Source organism: Emiliania huxleyi (assembly GCF_000372725.1).
Source record: "Emiliania huxleyi CCMP1516 unplaced genomic scaffold EMIHUscaffold_28, whole genome shotgun sequence".
Lineage (NCBI taxonomy): Eukaryota > Haptophyta > Isochrysidales > Noelaerhabdaceae > Emiliania > Emiliania huxleyi.
In genome coordinates, this window is record NW_005199926.1 from 952,908 (window position 1) to 969,966 (window position 17,059).

A 17,059-nucleotide genomic window follows, 5' to 3' on the forward strand; every position below is an offset into this window, starting at 1 on the left:
GGGGCGGGAGGCGTGTGCGCCGTGCCACCGGCGCGCCGCGGGAGGAGGGGGAGGAGGAGGAGGAGGCGGAGGAGCTGTCGCTGCCGCCGGGGTCAGTGGCATGGGTGCTGGAGCCGGCGAGAGGGCGGGGCCATTTCGCTGCACGAGCTGAGATTCGCCGAGATTCGCCGAGATTGGCCGAGAGTAGGCGAGAGGGCGGGCCTTCTCGCTGTACAAGTCGCGCGCGGCGCTGGAGGGTCGGCTCGAGGCGCTCGGGGCCGCTACTAACCCTGACCCTAACTATAACCACTAACCCTAACCCTAACCACTAGCCCCTTCCCTAACCCTAACCCTGACCATAACCATAATCATAACCATAACCACAGCCCCTAACCCCAGCCCTAACCCTAACCCTAACCCTAACCCTAGCCCTAGCCCTAGCCCTAGGCGCTCGGCGCCGCCGTCGTGCGGCGCGGCTCGCGCGTTGGCAAGTCTGAGGTGACGCTGATGCTAGCACCCCAGACCTGTTTGGGGTCCGACCTTCGCCCCCCCTCAGTAGCCTGGCGTCGGTTTGGCGTCGGTGATGGTGCTGCTTCTTGCACAAGAGTCGCTCACGGCTACTGCTACTAGGTGACGCTGATCGTAATCGCGGAGGGGGCGGAGGTGCTTAGAAGCGGAACGCGGATTCTTGTCTCCCAACCAGCGCTCGAGAGGACACGCACTCCGCTGTACTCGACCGTATTCCTCTGTATTCGACCGCTTTCCGCTGTGTTCGCTGTATTCGCCACCCCTGCACAACACCCCGCCTTCCCTCCCCTCACGCTGTCGCCTTCACTGCGCAGGCGGAGGCAGGCGGTGTCTCCACCTCCCTCTGCCCGGCGGCGCGCGTGGTGCGCGAGTCGTGGGTGGCCAAGCGCTCTCTCGCCCTCAAGGCGGGGGCGGCTGCCCGATCTCGGCTCATCTCGGCTGGCCTCGGCTCATCTCGGCTCATCTCGGCTAACATCTTCGCCCTCAAGGCGGGGCGGCTGCCTCCTCCGCCGCCGCCACCAAAGCTGACAAGGAGCACGCCCTCTAAGCGGCGCGCGGCTCCGGAGGCGGCGGGCGGCGGCGAGAAGCGGGCGAAGCGCGCGCGCGGGCCTTCTGCGGCGGCGGCGGCGCGGATGGAGCGAGCGCTGTCGGAGCGGCTCTACTTGGTGGAGCGGCGCGACGCGTCCTCGTCCTCGCCCTCGGGGGTGGTGCGCGCGTGCGGCTCCTCGTCGTATGCACAGCCTTCCGTTGGCGCGCCCACGGCGGTCTTCTGATTCAGGTGCGTCTGCGGCACGACTTCGTCGTCCTCGGGTCTACCGGCAACGTGTACACCGCCTCCGTCAGCCAGCTTCCCTCGTGCTCCTGCGTCGACTTCCGAGAGCGGTCGACGATCTGCAAGCACCTCCTCTTCATCTACGTCAAGGTGGCGCCGCGTGGCCTCTTCGCCCGATCTCGGCTCATCTCGGCGCATCTCGGCGCATCTCGGCGCATCTCGGCGCATCTCGGCGCATCTCGGCGCATCTCGGCGCATCTCGGCTCATCTCGGCGCATCTCGGCGCATCTCGGCGCATCTCGGCTCATCTCGGCGCATCTCGGCGCATCTCGGCGCATCTCGGCTCATCTCGGCGCATCTCGGCGCATCTCGGCGCATTCGGCGCATCTCGGCGCATCTCGGCGCATCTCGGCGCATCTCGGCGCATCTCGGCGCATCTCGTCCCCGATGCGAAAAGGTGTTGCGCGTGCCCCGCGACTCGCTCCTCCCGCTGCAGCGGGCGCTGCTCCGCACAGAGCTTGCCCAGATCTTGGGCGGTGGCGGCGGGGGCGGCGGCGAGGGCGGCGGCGGGGGCGGCGACGGTGGGGGCGGCGACGGCGGGGGCGGCGGCGGCGGCGGCAGCGGCGGCGGCAGCGGCGGCGGCAGCGGCGGCAATAGCGGTGATGGCGGTGGCGGCAACGAGGGCGACGACCGCGGCGGCGGCAGCGCGGTGCCGGAGGAGGCCATTGCGAGCGAGGCGGTGAGGGAGGCGTATGGACGGCGGCGCGGCGCGGCGATCGGTGGGGGGGAGGTGCTCCCGCTCGTTGGGTCGGGGGAGGGGGCTGGGGGCCTTCCTTGGGTGGAGGCGCGTCCGCGCGACGGTGAGCCGTGCCCCACCTGCTGATATCAGTGAGTGGTGACGTGCACGACTCTGAGGAGTGACTCATACTAGGCGAGCTGTGCCCCATCTGCTTTGACGCGCTCGCGGACGATGCGCCCGAGGCGGCGATAGCGGAGCTGGTGCGGGCGGCGGCGCGGGCGGCGAGCGGGGCGGGGCCTTCCGCAGGCGGCGACAGCCCGCCTTCGCCGCCCCCGTGTACGCATTGCGCGCACGGGTGTGGCCGGAACTTCCACGCCGCTTGCTTGCGGCGCTGGTCGATCGCTCGCCGGGCGACGGGCAGGCGGCTAGAGTGCCCTGCATGCCGCGCAGCGTGGCGGAGGGACGACCCGGCGCTGCCGCGCGACGAGGAGGTCGCGGCCGCGGAGCAGGCGTCGGAGGCGGCGGGCAGCCGCGACGAGGGCTACCTCAACCTCGCCGCTCTGGTGCCGGGCACCGCCGCTGCACGGGACACCTCCACCTACTCGCCTTGGCTGGAGGTGCACCAGAGGCGCCGCGAGCGTGCAGAGATGCTGGGGTCTCCGCCTTGAGTGAGCTGTGAGCAGTGAGCTGCGAGGGTGAACGGTCTCCCGGCCCGCGGGCACACCCATTTAATTCAGATTGTAGTTGCTATGGATGTATCCCGCCCGTGTACCCACGACGAAAAAAGGGGAGGTGATCAGACATGCCACTGAGACGGTGACGCCGTGCTACGAACACTAACAGAAAAGTGTTTCGGGACAGAAAAGTGTTTCGAGAAGTGTGGGGTGCCGGGTGCCGCGGCAGGGCGCGGGGTCTCTCGCGCTCCCAGCACCGCATCTCGCCGCCCCTCTCATCACCGGAGAGAGTCGGGGGGAAAAGTCACAGAGAGGCGACCGACCGTTACGTTCCGCGCTGGGAGCTCTGGCAACAGCGACATGCCCGCTGCCGTTGCAGGCCGGAACTACGAGACGGTGCTCGCGGCCAGGGGCAGCAGGGGCGAATCGGGCGTCGAATGTTCGGGGCTCATCTGCCCCTCGCCGATGGCGTCACGAGAGTAGGAGGCGTACCAGTCAACTGCGGGTGGTGAGCCGAGACCTGCCTCCACGGGCGCCGTCGCAAGAGCGGACATGGAAGCTGAAGGCATCGAGCTGACGAGGCTGCGCGGGAAAAGGGTGGGGAGGGCGGTGGGAAGCGAGCTAGAAAACGTCTGAGGTGGTTGACCGAACGAGTGGCTCTAGGCTCTGGACAGCGACCTGTCAATGGCGGAGGGCGACACCACTGCCTCGAGCACACGCCCCTCGAGGAGCTTGAGGTCAAGCTTCAGGCCCGTGGCGGCACCCCGCTCGCCGCAACCGCCGGGCAGATTTGCATAGGGCGATGGCACGAGTTTCATGGGCCCCACCGCCGACAGGTTAGCCTCGCCGGTCGTCAGCGGTGGAGCCCCGGCAACGGCCTCGTCGGAGGACAGCGCCCACAAGGGGAACTTGCTCTCGCCGTCGGGCGTGTTCGGCTCCTTAGTCTCGCGCATCAGCAGCTGGATGATCTTTTCCCTCCTCTCGCCGTCCTCTGTCGCGCACGCCAGCTGCGTTGCCAATTGAAGGATGCGCTGCCTCTTGCGGTGCGCCTGCGAGAGCGATGTGCGAGGGCGCGAGTTATCAGCGCGGGCTCAGAGGCCAAGGTGCTCTGCATAGGGCGCGCCTCTGCCTCTGCCTCCTCGTCAATGAGGGGGGTCGTGCCCACAGGGGTGTCCGGCGTGGCCGAACCTGCGTCCGTCTCTCCTTCCGCAAGACCGGGGCGCGTCGTCCTCACTTTACTCGGGCCCCTCTTGCTGGAAGCCTCCGCTGCTTGCGCCGCCCCCGCCGCCTTTTCTGCGAGGCCACTAGCGCGGCTGTCGGCAGGGTTCGCCTCACCCGGCCGCTTGCGCTTGCAGGCGACGACGCTGGCGGCAGCGAAGCGCGACGACGGTACTCGCGACACAGACGCGGCCACGGCAGCCTGTGCGCTCGCCTTTGCTGCGGTCTGTGCCACGATGACGGCTGCTACACTTGTGCCGGCATTCTGCGGGTGGTGGCCAGATGGAGGTGAGCAGCGATTTTGGGGGGGGGGGGGCCACGTGTGGTGTAGGGGGGGAGGGGCTCTAGCGGCGCGTATCATGTGCTCTCAAGGGGGGGGGGGGGGGGGGGCTAAAAACCACCTTGGGAAAAAAAGGAAAAAAAAAAAGGGGGGGCCGGGGCCCTCCTTTGGAAAAACCCCCCCCTTTTTTCCTTGGAACCCGCGGCGGTTGGAATTTTAACGGTTTTTGATGGCATTGTCGGTCCTGCCTGGCAGCCGCTTTACAATCTCCGACCACTTGGTACCGATCTCGGCCACCCCCTGCTCAATGATCTGGTCCTCCTCTGCGGTCCATTCCCCCTTCTTCACCTGGGGTGCGATAGTATTTGCTGGCGAGGGTGAGAGGCAGATCTATCGCCTGGACGCGGCGATCGGGGTGGAGGTAGCAACTTCAATCCCCACGGCGTAAGGCTCGGGGCCTGTCGGCTGTCGGCGTGGGTAGCAGGCGGCTGGGCGGGCGGAAGTCACCTCTGGGCACAGGTGGTTGAACCAACGCTCGCGGCACTGCTTGCCGACCCGGCCGTCCATCTGAGAGGCAATCAGCGACCAGCGCTGCGCCCCCAGCCTGCCCACCACTTCCATCAGCAGGCGGTCCTCGTCCTCTGCCCACGCGCGTTTGACCTGCAGCAGTGAGCGGTTGCAGCTGTGAGAGTGGCGGCTTCCGAGGCAGTGGATGCAAGCGTGGCAAGACGGCAGGGTGTGGTAGGCGTCAGATCGGACAGCTGTGACTGCTAGTTGGCGGCGGCGGATGCTGGCGCCGTGGCGAGTCGGCAGGCTCGCACTGGCAGCAACGGCAGCGGAAACTTGTGTGAGTGGGTCAGGGGGGCGCTCACGTTGGTTGTGCCACGCGAGAGCCGTCCGTCCATATCTGCGTCGGCGAGGTCTGTGTCGGCGATCTGGTCCTCGAGGTGGGCCTCGTCGATCGCGGCGACCTCCGTCGAGGCGGCTGGAGAGGGAACGAGCATCACGGGCGCGGCGACCACGACCATGGAAGCCGAGAGAGCGAAGCGTTGCACAATCTCGCGGGCGTTACCCGTGCGTTGGGAGCGAATCGCCCGCCACTCCTATCACTGGGCCAAACTTGGAGGTGGCAATATAGAGACAACTCAAATCTTCCCCCTCGAAACCCGGCGCCGCCGGCGTCGGCCGAATCAGCCCGGCGCTGGCCGTGGCGTGAAGCGTCGAAAGCGGGCCGGGGAGAGGAGAGGATGGGAGGGAGGGATAAGTCTTAACCCATAAGTAAGTCATTTAACATTTATTTGGCTGTAACCAGGTTTCCTCGTGTCGCTCGCGCACCCCGTGTAGTTTCGTTTCTTTGTTTCCCTGTACAGCGACACCGATCATCTGGCCCGCTGGGTGCGCTTCTTAGCTCCCCGGCGGCCCTGGGTGTAAGGTTACCGACTGCACTCCAAGTCGCAAGTGCTCCAAGACTTAGTCACAAGAAAACTCTCGAGTGTCGAGAGTTGCCAGAATGGAGCACCAAACACCCTTCAGTTTCCCTGGAAATCGTTCCGGAAACGACCGACCCGAGGTGTCAGTTGGGGGGGTTTGGGGTGACGGGCAGACGCGTGTCTCGCGTCCACCCATACCGCGTTGGTGTCCAGTCCGTAGGTTGTCCGAGCTGGGGCTGGGCTCGGTCCGGCTGCTCACAGAAATGTGTTTTCTCGCGGGTGAGAGAAGGCCTCGGATTGAAAATTAGAACCATAAATAAATAAAAGGATAAATTTCAGATTACCCGGTTTTTGAGATTCGCCTCGCAGATTACCCGGCGAACGATATTTTCCTGCTTAGCGCGATTTCCGTCAAACCAGTTTACCCAGTCTCCCACAATTCGTGTTTCAGCTTACCCGGTCGCTAAAATTTGTCATGTCAGATTACCCGGTCGGCCAAATTTCTCGTCCAGATTACCCGGCAACGATATTTTCCTGCTCAGCAGCAATTTCATCAAAAAACTGAGAAACCGGTTTACCAAGTCTCCCACAATTCACGTTTCAGCTTACCCGGCCGCTAACTTTTCTCATGTCAGATTACCCGGTCGGCCAAATTTCTCGTCCAGATTACCCGGCGGCTAACTTTTCTCTTTGAGATTACCCGGGCGCGCAAATTTCTCGTTTCAGCTTACCCGGACGCGAGCGTGCACCTCGTCCAGAGAGCGAGCACCTGCGGCACTTGGTCCTAAGGAGAGCTCCCACTCGGAATCCCCGGCCTCGTTTGCTTGAATGACGCAGTCGTGAATCCCAAACGGTTTCACATTACCCGGAAAAGAAATTTCGCCTGCCGGGTAACCTGGAAACGACATTTCGCCGTGTTGCTGTTGTGGGTAACCTGGAAACGACATTTCGCCGTGTTGGGTAATCTGGAAACGACATTTTGCCGCACCGGGTGATCTGAAACCGCTCACGCCGGGTGATCTGGAAAACGCCGGGTGATCTGCGAGGCGAAGCTCAAAACCGGGTGATCTGGAAAAAGAAATTTCGTGACCCGGGTAACCTGGAAACGACATTTCGCCGTGTTGGGTAATCTGGAAACGACATTTCGCCGTGTTGGGTGATCTGCGAGGCAAAAACTCGCAGACGCCGGGTGATCTGAAAAACGCCGGGTGATCTGCGAGGTGAATCTCAAAAAAACCGGGTAATCTGAAATTTATCCTAAATAAAAAACGCGGAAAACCCTCTACGGTGAGATGGGTAAAATAAAAAAACAGGGCCCCGCCCGAAAATTTGTACGACCGCGCGGTCTACGCGCTCTATCCAGCGGCCAGCTTTCAACAAGTGAAGAAGTCGGCAGCGCCTAGCGTTGCCCTCACGATCGCCTCCAGCTCTCTGACGGAGCTCGCCTAGCGAGGGCGCAACACACTGAGAGATCAAGCCGCGGCAGCTCCCTCACGCTCTCCGAGTGCATGCCACGCGCCTCGCGCCTCGCACAGCGAGCTGAGATTAGCCGAGATTAGCCGAGATTAGCCGAGATAAGCCGAGGTCCGCACGCCTCGCACAGCGCCATCCGGAGCTGCGGCGCCGTGTACGGACCAAGATGGTCGAAAGTGCAGCGGTGCCCCTTGCCGCTCCTACAGAAGAAGGCACTCGCATGTCTGCAGAGAAGAAGCGCTCGAGGGCTCTGCGGTGCCCCGTGCCGCTCCTGCCAAGCATCCACATCACGTGCCCGCGCACCTACGCGCAGACCTCTGCGAGTCGAGGCATAGCACGCTCGGAGCGTCCCGTCCACAGTTTCCACGGCACGACGCTAAACTCCTCCGGCGGATGAGCCTCGGCGAGCGCGAGGTACCTACTCGTAAGGTAAGGCAAGTAAATTTCTCCACGCACACAAAGTGGTGGGGCAAGGGGGGGGCGAGGGGGGGCGAGGTACCTACTCGTGTGCTGATGAGCGTCAGTGATGACTTTCTCATGCCGTCGGTGAGACTCGGGCGAGCGCGAGGCACTCGAGAGCCACACCAGCCACGCCCCCCCTGCCTAACTCCGGCCTTTCGCCCCCCTCGCCGCCGTCCTCCTCACTGCCGCCCTCCCCCCTCCTGACATCACCCCTGCCGCCTTCCCCCCTGCCGAGGACGGCCGCCTCCTCAAAGAGCCGCGGGTCGCGCAGCAGCCCCTCAGCGGCCATGACGCCTATCGAAAGGAGCAACAGATCGCACACGGCTGCAGCAGAGAGCAAGCCCTCGGCGGCCAATGCCGTGCGCTCCCGTCTGCTGCAAGTTGAGCAGCACGTCGCGGGGCGCCTGCGGGCGGACGTCCTTTTGTCAATGGGCGGGCTTTCTGTCTGAGGCGGAGACCGCCGGGCACCTGCGTGTTGCCGTTGCTCAGCAGGAGGGGCGTGGCTCCCATCGCCTACATTCGCCCTTCTTGTTGCCCCGAGGGCGAGCTTTCTTTTTCCCCACCTTCGGCCTTGGGCGAGCCCCCCCCCCCCCCCCTCTCCTGGGCCACGTCGCGAATCGCGTCGAGGTCGGCCGCGACCGCCTGAGGGGAGGAGACGGGAGGAGACGGCCATGTCAGCTTCACAGGCGCTGGTGTGGGACATATGTGCGTGCGTGCGTGCGTGCGTGCGTGCGTGCGTGCGTGCGTGCGTGCGTGCGTGCGTGCGTGCGTGCGTGCGTGCGTGCGTGCGTGCGTGCGTGTGTGTGTGTGTGTGTGTGTGTGTGTGTGTGTGTGTGTGTGTGCGTGCGTGTGTGCGTGCGTGTGTGTGTGTGTGTGTGTGTGAGTGTGTGGTACAGTGAGTGAGTCCGCCTGCCGCTGCCCGCGGTGCAGCTCGGCAGCAGGACGCTCGCGGCCATGGATCGCAATCAGAGAGCAGCCTGTTCACAGCTCGAGCTGTGAAGAGACGCCGTTCACAGCGCTCGCGGCCATGGATCGCAATCCGAGAGCAGCCGGCTGCGGCGAGGACGCGGCAGAGCGCCAGCGTCTCCTCGCTGCTTTCGAGGAGCCGGATCTTGGCGGTGACTGGCAGGGACGTCTACACGCGCCTCCCCGAGGTTAGATGGGTATAGCCGCCTGCCTGCAGAGGGGTGTGTGACACATCGTACCGACTCGAGTATGCGCTCGACGATGCGACCCAGCGTGGGCCAGTGCTCCCTGTCGAGCAGGTAGGCGCCGAAGACCTACCCGGGCTCGGCAGAGTCATCACACACTGAATAAAAGGAGTGGAACGCCATCAGTTCTGTGATCACTGTAGGCGCCGAAGACCTGCGCCTCCGCCTGAGGGAGTGGGCAGCCGAGGTTGAGGTCGATGGCATCGCACGGACAGGTCCTCTCGACCAGCGCAGCGGCCGCAGCCACTGTCGCTGGGTCATTGCCCTGCAGCTGGACGATGAGCGGTCTGTCGTCGACGCACGTCTGCAGCTTCCGCCTCCGATAGGCCTCGTCCGAGAGTAGCCGCTCGGAGAAGAGCATCTCGGTGTAGCAAGTGTCCGCGCCGTGCCGCCGGCAGAGGAGGCGAAAGGCGAGGTCGGACGCGCCGACCATCGGCGCGGCCACCAGGCGACAGGAGAAGCACACCGGCCGTGGCGATATCGCGAGTCGGCGCTTCTTGGCAAGGGCGTCGCCGCTCTCCTCCATCGGCGCTGGGTTCGAACCCTGCCTGGCGCACGCGGCAACTTGCCGCTAAGAAGAAGAATTCGCGCGAAAGTCCTCTCACAGCAGACTGGCACGAACTAGCACCACAAAAGGCACAGCTCTTCGGAAGACAGCAGCAGAAATAGATTTGCCAACAATATACCTACAAAAAAGAAAAATATTTTCATAACTCGCCCGTCCGTTTCCGCCATCAGCCCATCAGCGGAGGCGAACACAGACGGTCGCAACGACCTCGTCATGGCTGGGCAATCAGCGCTCCTACGCCACCCTGTAATCTCCGCCGCGTGCCTGTTTTGCCTCCTCTACATTAGCTTCCTCTCCTTTGCGCCTGCACCGTTCGGGCTGTACAACGCGACTGCTGCTGCTGCTGGCGCATTCCCGTTCCAGGTGCCGAGTAGACGCAAGCCCCACACAGTGTGTGTGTGTGTGTGTGTGTGTGTGTGTGTGTGTGTGTGTGTGTGTGTGTGTGTGTGTGTGTGTGTGTGTGTGTGTGTGTGTGTGTGTGTGTGTGTGTGTGTGTGTGTGTGTGTGTGTCTAGAAAACAAAAGTGGCCGAGGAGGCCACCGGCCAAAAGCGCATGTCTTGAAGGTCCGATACTGGAAGCCCATATAGGCACCTTACACTCCCCCGCAGTATCGCACCTCTTGAGCGACACTACGTTTCCGCAGCTGGGGATTCTCCGGGTACCCCTCTTTGTACCCGTGCTGGCCGGATTCCTCCTCCGAACAAATCAAGTTCGATCGGCCCCAGTCTCGAACTGGCGGCCACTATCTCACCGGAGGTACCATGTCCGAGGAGGCCACCGGCCAAAAGCGCATGTCTTGAAGGTCCGATACTGGAAGCCCATACAGGCACCTTACAAAAAGTATTTTCACGCCCTCCTTCCGGGCGGCGGCGCGCCTCGGAGCCGGTGACGACCGTGCGGACGCCGTTTTGTTGAGCGCTGTCAGAGCGGTGTTTCGGACACCGATATCGTTCAAAGCGAAAATGCCGCCGGACGACGGCTACCTCCCAACCACGCGCTCGTCCGTCGAGCTCGGCAACATGCGTGGCTACTCCAGCGGGCGCATGAGCTCTCTGCCTCTCGTCCACCAGTTCTCCGAGGCGGAGAAGTTCCGGGGCTCCGCGGTGAGCACGGGCTCGGTCGGCGAGCACTTGCCGTCGCAGGGCGCCGAGAAGGTCGATCCGGCGAGCGGCGACAGCGCGGGCAGCGGCGCGGAGAACAGCTCAAAGCTCGAGGATGTGGCGCTCGCGATGCAGGAGACGGACCTCAGTCCGTACGTCCAGCCGTCGTTCGTCAGCCGTGTCGGCAGCCTCGTCCTCGCGTGTGCGCGGCCGCTTCTGGTCGGCTCGGCGGGCGCGCTGCTCGGCGCGCTAGAGCTTGCGAGCGTGGCCGTGTGCCTCCTCCTCCTGCTCGCAGCGGCGCACGTTCCTGCACGGGGCAGCGCCGACGCGGAGATATTGAATGCGGGCGTGCTCGCCGTCTCGACCCTCGCCGGCACCCTGGCCGGGCTCGTCCTCTCCGTCTGGGCCGCGCGGTCCGGCTTGCTCGGACGCGCCTTCTCTGGCAGACCAGGCGGCGGCACAGCGGACAAGGCGGTAAGAGGCATCCGCGTCAATACGGCGGGGGGCGGGCGGCGGCGCGTCTTTTGGCTGCGTGCGGTGGCCGCGCTCGCGGTCGCGCCCCTGTCCGCCACGCTCTGCTTGTTCGTCCCGTCGGAGCCGCAAACGGCGCTGCTCGATACGTTGCGGCCGCTGCTGGCGATCGGCCTCGGGTGGAGCGGTGGCGTCAAACTCCCGGCCGGCTACTGCGCTTCCTTTGGTGCGGCGCCGCTGCTGCAGGGCGGCGGGCCGTCGCGCGGGCAGGCGGTGCGACAGCTCTCCGAGGCGGTTGATGGCGGTGGCGAGAGCGGGAGGAAGCCCCTCCAGAGGCTTTCGCCCGGCTGGTGGCGGCGGTGGGGCGACACCAAGGCCGGGGCGGCCGCGGCGCTCGTCGCAAACATGACTCGCGCGGAGGCGGGGCGGCTGGTGCAGGGCTTCGGTTGGGCGGGCTTCTCGCTGCCCGAAGGGCTGTACACCGGCTCCGTGCTCGGCGTGCCGCGCCTCGGCCTGCCTGGGCTGCACATGCAGGACGCGGCCCAAGGGTATCGCACGATGTTTGACTCGCAGGTCGGCACGGTCACCGCGTGGCCGTCGCTGCTCTCGTTCGCTGCGTCCTGGGACGCGAGTCTCACCCGCGAGTTCGCGTCTGCCCTCGGCCGCGAGTTCCGCGCCAAGGGCGCAAACGTGATCCTCGGGCCGAGCGTCAATGTACACCGCGTGGCGCGCAACGGCCGCAACGCCGAGTACTTGTCTGGCGAGGAGCCGCGCCTTGGCGAGGTGCTCGTGGCAGCGTACGTCCAGGGCGTGCAGTCGGAGAAGGTTGCGGCGGTGGTCAAGCACTATGCGCTCAACAACCAGGAGACGCACCGCGCGACGGTCGACGTGGAGGTGGACGAGCGGACGCGGCGCGAAGTGTACTACCCGCCCTTTGAGGCGGCGGTGCGTGCGGGCGTCGCCTCCTTCATGTGTTCGTACAACTTGGTGGACGGAGAGCACGCCTGTGGAAGCGAGGCTCTTTCGAGCGAGTTGCGTGACGGGCTCGGCTTTGCAGACGGCTGGATGATGTCAGACTGGTGGGCAGTGCACTCCTCCGACGCAGCGCGGGGAGGCGTCGACCAGAACATGCCCGGAAACGACGGCTGGTTCGACCTCTACCGGCTCGGAGGGGCGAGCGGCGAGAGCGACAGCCGGCCGCACGGCCTCGTTGGCCAGATGGCGGAGCGGGTCGTTCGCGGCGCCCTCGCCGCCGACGCGTACGATGCGATGCCGTGCCACGTGGGGTGTGACTGCGGCCCGCTCATGATGGACGGCGTCTCCACCTCGGCCGAGCACCGCGCGCTCGCGCGCCGCGCGGCCGCGTCCTCCGTGGTTCTCCTCAAGAACGAGGGCGTCCTCCCGCTGCAACGCGACCCCCCCGCGGGGCGGCTGAGGATCGCGTTGCTCGGCTCCGCCTGCGCGGCTCCTTCGGCGTGGCAAAGTCGGGCCGCCCGCGAAGACTGGGCAGCCGGGGACTACTACACGGTCGGCGGGTCGGGGCGAGTCTTCTTTCCGGGCGACGCGAGCCTCTTGGCCGGTCTGGAGGCTGCCGGGTACGACGTGGCACTCCACCCGGTGGATCGCTCCTCGGACGCCGAGGCAGCTATGCGCGGCTTCGACGTGGCCATCGCGTGCGGGGGCGGGGTGACGCAGGAGTCGCGCGACCGCCCCTCGCTCCGGCTCGATCAGGACCACTTCCTGCAGCAGCTCGTCGCGAGGACGCGCGCGTCGCGCTCCGTCGACGCGCCGCCGCACGTGCGGCTGCCGCCGCTCATCGTCGTGGCCCTCGCGCCCGGCGCGATCCTGACGAGCTGGGCGGAGCACGCCGATGCCGCCCTCGTCCTCTTTCTCGGGGGGGAGGCGACCGGCCTCGCGCTCTCGGACGTCCTCTCCGGCCACGTCAGCCCGTCTGGCAGGCTTCCGCTCACCCTCCCGGCGGCGGAGGCGGACGCGACGCCGCCGTGCGCGGGCCTGTCTTGCAGCTACACCGAGGGGCTCGCGCTCGCATGGCGCGGGCTGCACAAGAGACCGGTCGCCTTCCCCTTTGGGCACGGCCTCTCGTACACGCGTTTCTCCTACTCGTGGGAGACGGAGCCCGCACCCTCCGCTGGTGGCGGCGCGACGCTGGACGGGCGCGGCGACGCGCAGCAGCCGCTCTTCAACCTGAGCTTCCGCGTGCAGAACGACGGCGCGAGGGAGGGTCAGGAGGTGGCACAGCTCTACCTGTCCTACCCCGAGAGTGCAGGCGAGCCGCCGCTGGTCCTCCGACACTTCGTCAAGACGCGGCCGCTCCAGCCGTCGCAGAGCGAGCTCGTGAGCCTTAGCCTGTCCAGGCGAGACCTGTCGACGTGGCGACCCGCCGACTCGAGCAGCGAACGAGGCGGCTGGCGCGTCGCCCACGGGCGATTCGGCGTGGTTGTCGGAGGGTCGTCCCGCCCCGCGGAGGGCGAGGGATTGCGAGCTGAGTTCGAGGTGTGAGTTCGCCCCACCACTTTTGTGCGTTGTGGAGTCTGGAGAAATAAAAAGGGGCTCCTGCCAGGTCCACGACCCCAGCGGCGTCGGCGGGCATATAAGCGTGGCGGCGCGGGGTAGGGACCCAGGCGGCGGCGCGGGAGGAGGCAGGGGGGCAAGAGGGCGCGGAGCGGACGGACGCCGAGGAGGAGCGGACGACCGAAGCGGCGGAGGAGGCCGGTGCTAGCGGCTTGGCGATGCTGGCTGAGGCTCGGGCGTCGTCTCGGCGCCGCGCCAGGGCCTCTGCCCGCTCAGCAAGGGGTGGGCGGACGAGGACGACTACCAGGCACGGACACCACGCCGCCACAGCCGCCCCCACTCTGTCGACTCGCAGCTCATCCGCGACGGCGACCCCGGCCGCGACCCAGGCGCGCGCCGCCGCCGCCTACCTCACCTCCTTCGAAACTCGGCCGTCGGCTGGTTCTTCATGAACTTCAAGGCGGAGCTGCAGCCCCACTGGTCGTGGGGACACTCGCACGCGCGCGGCTGGCTCCCGCCCAACGCGACCACCCTGCCGACGCGGCTCTACAACGTGTGCCGCGCCGACGGCGGCGGGCGGCGAGGTGGGCCGATGGACGGCTCGTCGGACCTGCCCTGGTACAACTCGCTGCCGCGCCCGCACGGCTCGAGCTCGTCGGTGGCGCTCCTGTTTGGCGTCGGCCTCGGCACGCTCGGGGGCTGGTCAGGGCCGTCGGGGGGGAGGGGGTTTGCAAGGGGGGGTCCATGTCTGTTTATAGTGTTTTGCGTCTCGGTCGCGGGTCGCGCGCTCGCCTCGGTCTCACCCGCTCCGGGGAGACGTCACCTCCTCGAGGCTCGAGCGTCTCCCCGCCGCGAAAGCGGGGTTTTAAAGCCGTTGCCGCGGCGATATAGCGCGCAGCATACGTGCGTTGAATGTGCATATCAAGCAAAGCGAGCGAGAAGAGCATGCCAGTGAGGGAGGCTAGACCCCGACATAGACCCCGACAGGACTCGCCTTCACGCTCATGAGCACGTGTGACGTGAGCAACCTGCCCCTCCCTCCCTCCCTCCCCACAACCAGGAGCAGTATCTCACGCTCGGCTTAGCGCCAGAGCGTCTCGTTCGCCAAAGCTGAGGTCGCCCGGCGGTAGAGCTTTGCGTTTCGCTCGTCGCTTCCCGGCGCATTAGCGGCTTGGGCCTTGAGGAGAGCGCGCTTGGCCTTGGCCTTGTCGAAGGGCGCCCCACGCTCCAGCAGCCAGCAGAGCGCGGCCTGCCGCCCTTGCGCTGCGGCCTTCAAGGTGCACCTCGCGCCGATCGGGCAGTCGTGCTCGACAAGCCACTCCATCGCCTCGATCTGTCCGTGGTAGGCCGCAAGGTCGAGCGAGTTCTCGGACACCTTGCAGCCCTGCTCGAGAGCCCACGCGAGCAGTCCGACGTTGCCGTGCTTCGCGGCCGCGTTCATCGTTCCCGCGCCGACGGGCACACCGCGCGAGTGCAGCCACTGCACCTTAGTCAGAGGCCACTGGGCGATGCCACCGGGCCGGTCGCCGCCGCACAGCTCATCCAGCAGCTCCTTGTTCTTGAAGTGGTAAACCTTGACGAGGCGCTGTCGAGGGAGCGACTGCACCGGCGCGTCCGCCGCGGACGAGCAGATCTTATGCGTCAGCGTGCAGCCCTTGTCGAGGAGCCACTGCATGTACTGGAACGACTCGGCGAACACGTCGAGACGGGCCGCTGCGAGGAACGCAGCCGGCGACACCGGGCAGCCGAGCGACACGCACAGCTCGAGCATCTCGAACGTGAGCTTAACGCCCAGGCCATTCGACGACTGCATGACGAAGCCGAGCGTGCTAAAGCTCTCGAGCCCGTCCTCCTCGTCTTGCCAGCCCGACGCAGGGTGCTTTGCCACAAGGTACTCGAGCATCTTCTTGTGGCCGAGCCGTGCCGCCGCGGAGTACGCGCGCACAGGCAGCCAGGCACCCGGGGCGCGCTTGATCACCCACTCAAAGGTCTCGATGCAGCCCGAATCGATCGCCGCGTCGCCGCAGTAGGAGACGGCCCACACGCGATGCTCGTCGCCGGGATAGTCATCGGTCTCCTCGTTGATGACGAAGGAGGCCCAGGTCTGCCGGCGGGCACCTTGGGCGTCGAGAAACTCGAGGAGGGGCAGCACTCGCTTGCCTCCAATGCAGCACGCAGCGTACATCGCCCGCCCGCTCACAGGGCAGCCCTCCTCAACCATCCACTTCACGACGGAAAGCTCGTCGTCGAGGCTGTCGATCGCGGCAGGCAAGGCCCACTCGTGCCACGGCAGCTTGCTCGCATACAGGCGCTCGATCTCCTGCAGTCCACCCTCGTAGGCGTGGAAGTTCCAGAGGGCACCGGCCGAGCTCGCATCGACCCCCGAAAGGTCGCAGCCCTGCTTGCGGATCCACTCGAACTCTGCCGTGTCGAGGGACTCCGTCTCGAGCAGCAGCCGAGCGGTCGCGGCGGCGTTGAGTGCGCCGCCCTTGCTCGCTGCGAATCTGAACGCCTCGACCTGCAGGCCGGCCCGCTTTGGGTCGTTGTGAGAGTTGAGGCAGCGCTCTGCCACCCCCTCGCACGCCTTCTCCATCGGCGCGCCGACCTCAGCGAGCCACTCGAGGACTGCTCGCTTCTCTTGCTGGTCGGATGCGACGCCGGCGTACTGAGCAGCTGCGTAGCTCACATGCTCGTTGATGGGGCAGCCCATGTCGTGCATCAGCTTCATCGTCTCGAGCTTACCTAAGGGTGTAATGAGCATCGGGTTGTCACAACCCCTTTCCCAGCCTCTTTCACAAGAACCGTAGCCCGGTGGGGGGGGCCTAACCGTGCCGGGCGGCGTCGAACATCGGGTTGTTGCCCCACTCGCAGCCCGACTCGATCGCGGCGACGACGTAATCGTTGTGCCCGTTCGCGGCGGCGGTGCGGATCGTCGCGCTGCGTCCAGAGTAGTACGAGTGAATGTCCGTGTCCGAGCCCTCGGCCCGCTCCACGGGGCAGCCGGCCTCGAGAGCAAACCTCAGCACGCGGACATCACCGTGAACGGCGGCGGCGGTGCAGAGGATATCGGTCGACATCTCGTGCGGATACGGGCAGCCGATGCTCATTGCCCACGAGAGGAGTTCCATGCGGGCGGCGAGGTCGGTCAGATACGTGCGAAGCTTGGGCGCGCAGCTGTGGCCGCAGCCGACGCACTCAACGCAGAGGCCGGTGTGCGCTTGGTGCACGGCTCGGATGCGCGTGCACGACAGCACGGCCGGAAGTATCGCGGCAGAAGCGCTGAGAATCTTGAGGATGTAGAAGATGTCGTCGTCAGAGAGGCTCTCGATGCTCACACAGCTCGCAGGTAGCGAGGCGATGATTCGCAGGTCGTCGTCCAGACGCAGTGCCATGAATGGCGAAGAGATCGTGGGCTCGATGAGCGTGTCGAGGGTGCTCGTAGGAGACTCGCTCGTCGCAGATGGCTGGCACGGCTGGCAAAACGCCGGCGCGTCGCTCGTAAACGCGTCCATCACGAAGAGCTGCACGCTGGCTTTTGGAAGCCCGACGTGATGCATGCAATGGAAAAAGAATTTCCGCGGGAGCGGGCGTTGCGCGAGACCCCCCACGCCCCCTCTCGCA

The 17,059-nt window shown here is 65.9% G+C and overlaps 5 protein-coding genes across 5 annotated transcripts; 2 read left to right on the forward strand and 3 right to left on the reverse strand.

The window, feature by feature from the left end:
* On the forward strand, positions 1-2,793 carry EMIHUDRAFT_450685 (hypothetical protein). The gene is made up of 9 exons (XM_005776464.1): positions 1-116; positions 188-247; positions 427-477; positions 610-642; positions 828-911; positions 996-1,214; positions 1,286-1,429; positions 2,016-2,139; positions 2,211-2,793. Exons 6-9 carry the CDS (start codon positions 1,140-1,142, stop codon positions 2,684-2,686), a joined length of 819 nt encoding a protein of 272 aa, XP_005776521.1. The 5' UTR covers positions 1-116; positions 188-247; positions 427-477; positions 610-642; positions 828-911; positions 996-1,139; the 3' UTR covers positions 2,687-2,793.
* A 1,613-nt stretch (positions 2,794-4,406) lies between these two features.
* On the reverse strand, positions 4,407-4,850 carry EMIHUDRAFT_64991 (hypothetical protein; the record flags this gene model as incomplete). Its single annotated transcript, XM_005776465.1, has 2 exons — positions 4,407-4,538; positions 4,698-4,850. Coding segments are annotated over 2 exons (285 nt in total), but the record flags the coding sequence as incomplete, so codon positions are not given.
* Positions 4,851-8,857: 4,007 nt separating this feature from the next.
* Positions 8,858-9,292, reverse strand: EMIHUDRAFT_64963 (hypothetical protein; the record flags this gene model as incomplete). The annotated part of the gene is made up of 1 exon (XM_005776466.1): positions 8,858-9,292. One exon carries the CDS (start codon positions 9,290-9,292, stop codon positions 8,858-8,860), a length of 435 nt encoding a protein of 144 aa, XP_005776523.1.
* A 2,172-nt stretch (positions 9,293-11,464) lies between these two features.
* On the forward strand, positions 11,465-11,896 carry EMIHUDRAFT_65029 (hypothetical protein; the record flags this gene model as incomplete). The annotated part of the gene is made up of 1 exon (XM_005776467.1): positions 11,465-11,896. A coding segment is annotated over one exon (432 nt), but the record flags the coding sequence as incomplete, so codon positions are not given.
* Positions 11,897-14,519: 2,623 nt separating this feature from the next.
* On the reverse strand, positions 14,520-16,995 carry EMIHUDRAFT_101287 (hypothetical protein; the record flags this gene model as incomplete). The annotated part of the gene is made up of 2 exons (XM_005776468.1): positions 14,520-16,180; positions 16,266-16,995. 2 exons carry the CDS (start codon positions 16,993-16,995, stop codon positions 14,520-14,522), a joined length of 2,391 nt encoding a protein of 796 aa, XP_005776525.1.
* Positions 16,996-17,059: the final 64 nt, after the last annotated feature.

Bases quoted from the DNA above. Each gene is read 5' to 3' on its own strand.
- EMIHUDRAFT_450685 (XM_005776464.1), top strand. From the start codon at position 1,140: ATGGAGCGAGCGCTGTCGGAGCGGCTCTACTTGGTGGAGCGGCGCGAC. The intron at 1,215-1,285 runs GTGCGCGCGTGC...CTTCTGATTCAG, and splicing joins CGTCCTCGCCCTCGGGGGTG to GTGCGTCTGCGGCACGACTT. The intron at 2,140-2,210 runs GTGAGCCGTGCC...GACTCATACTAG, and splicing joins GGAGGCGCGTCCGCGCGACG to GCGAGCTGTGCCCCATCTGC.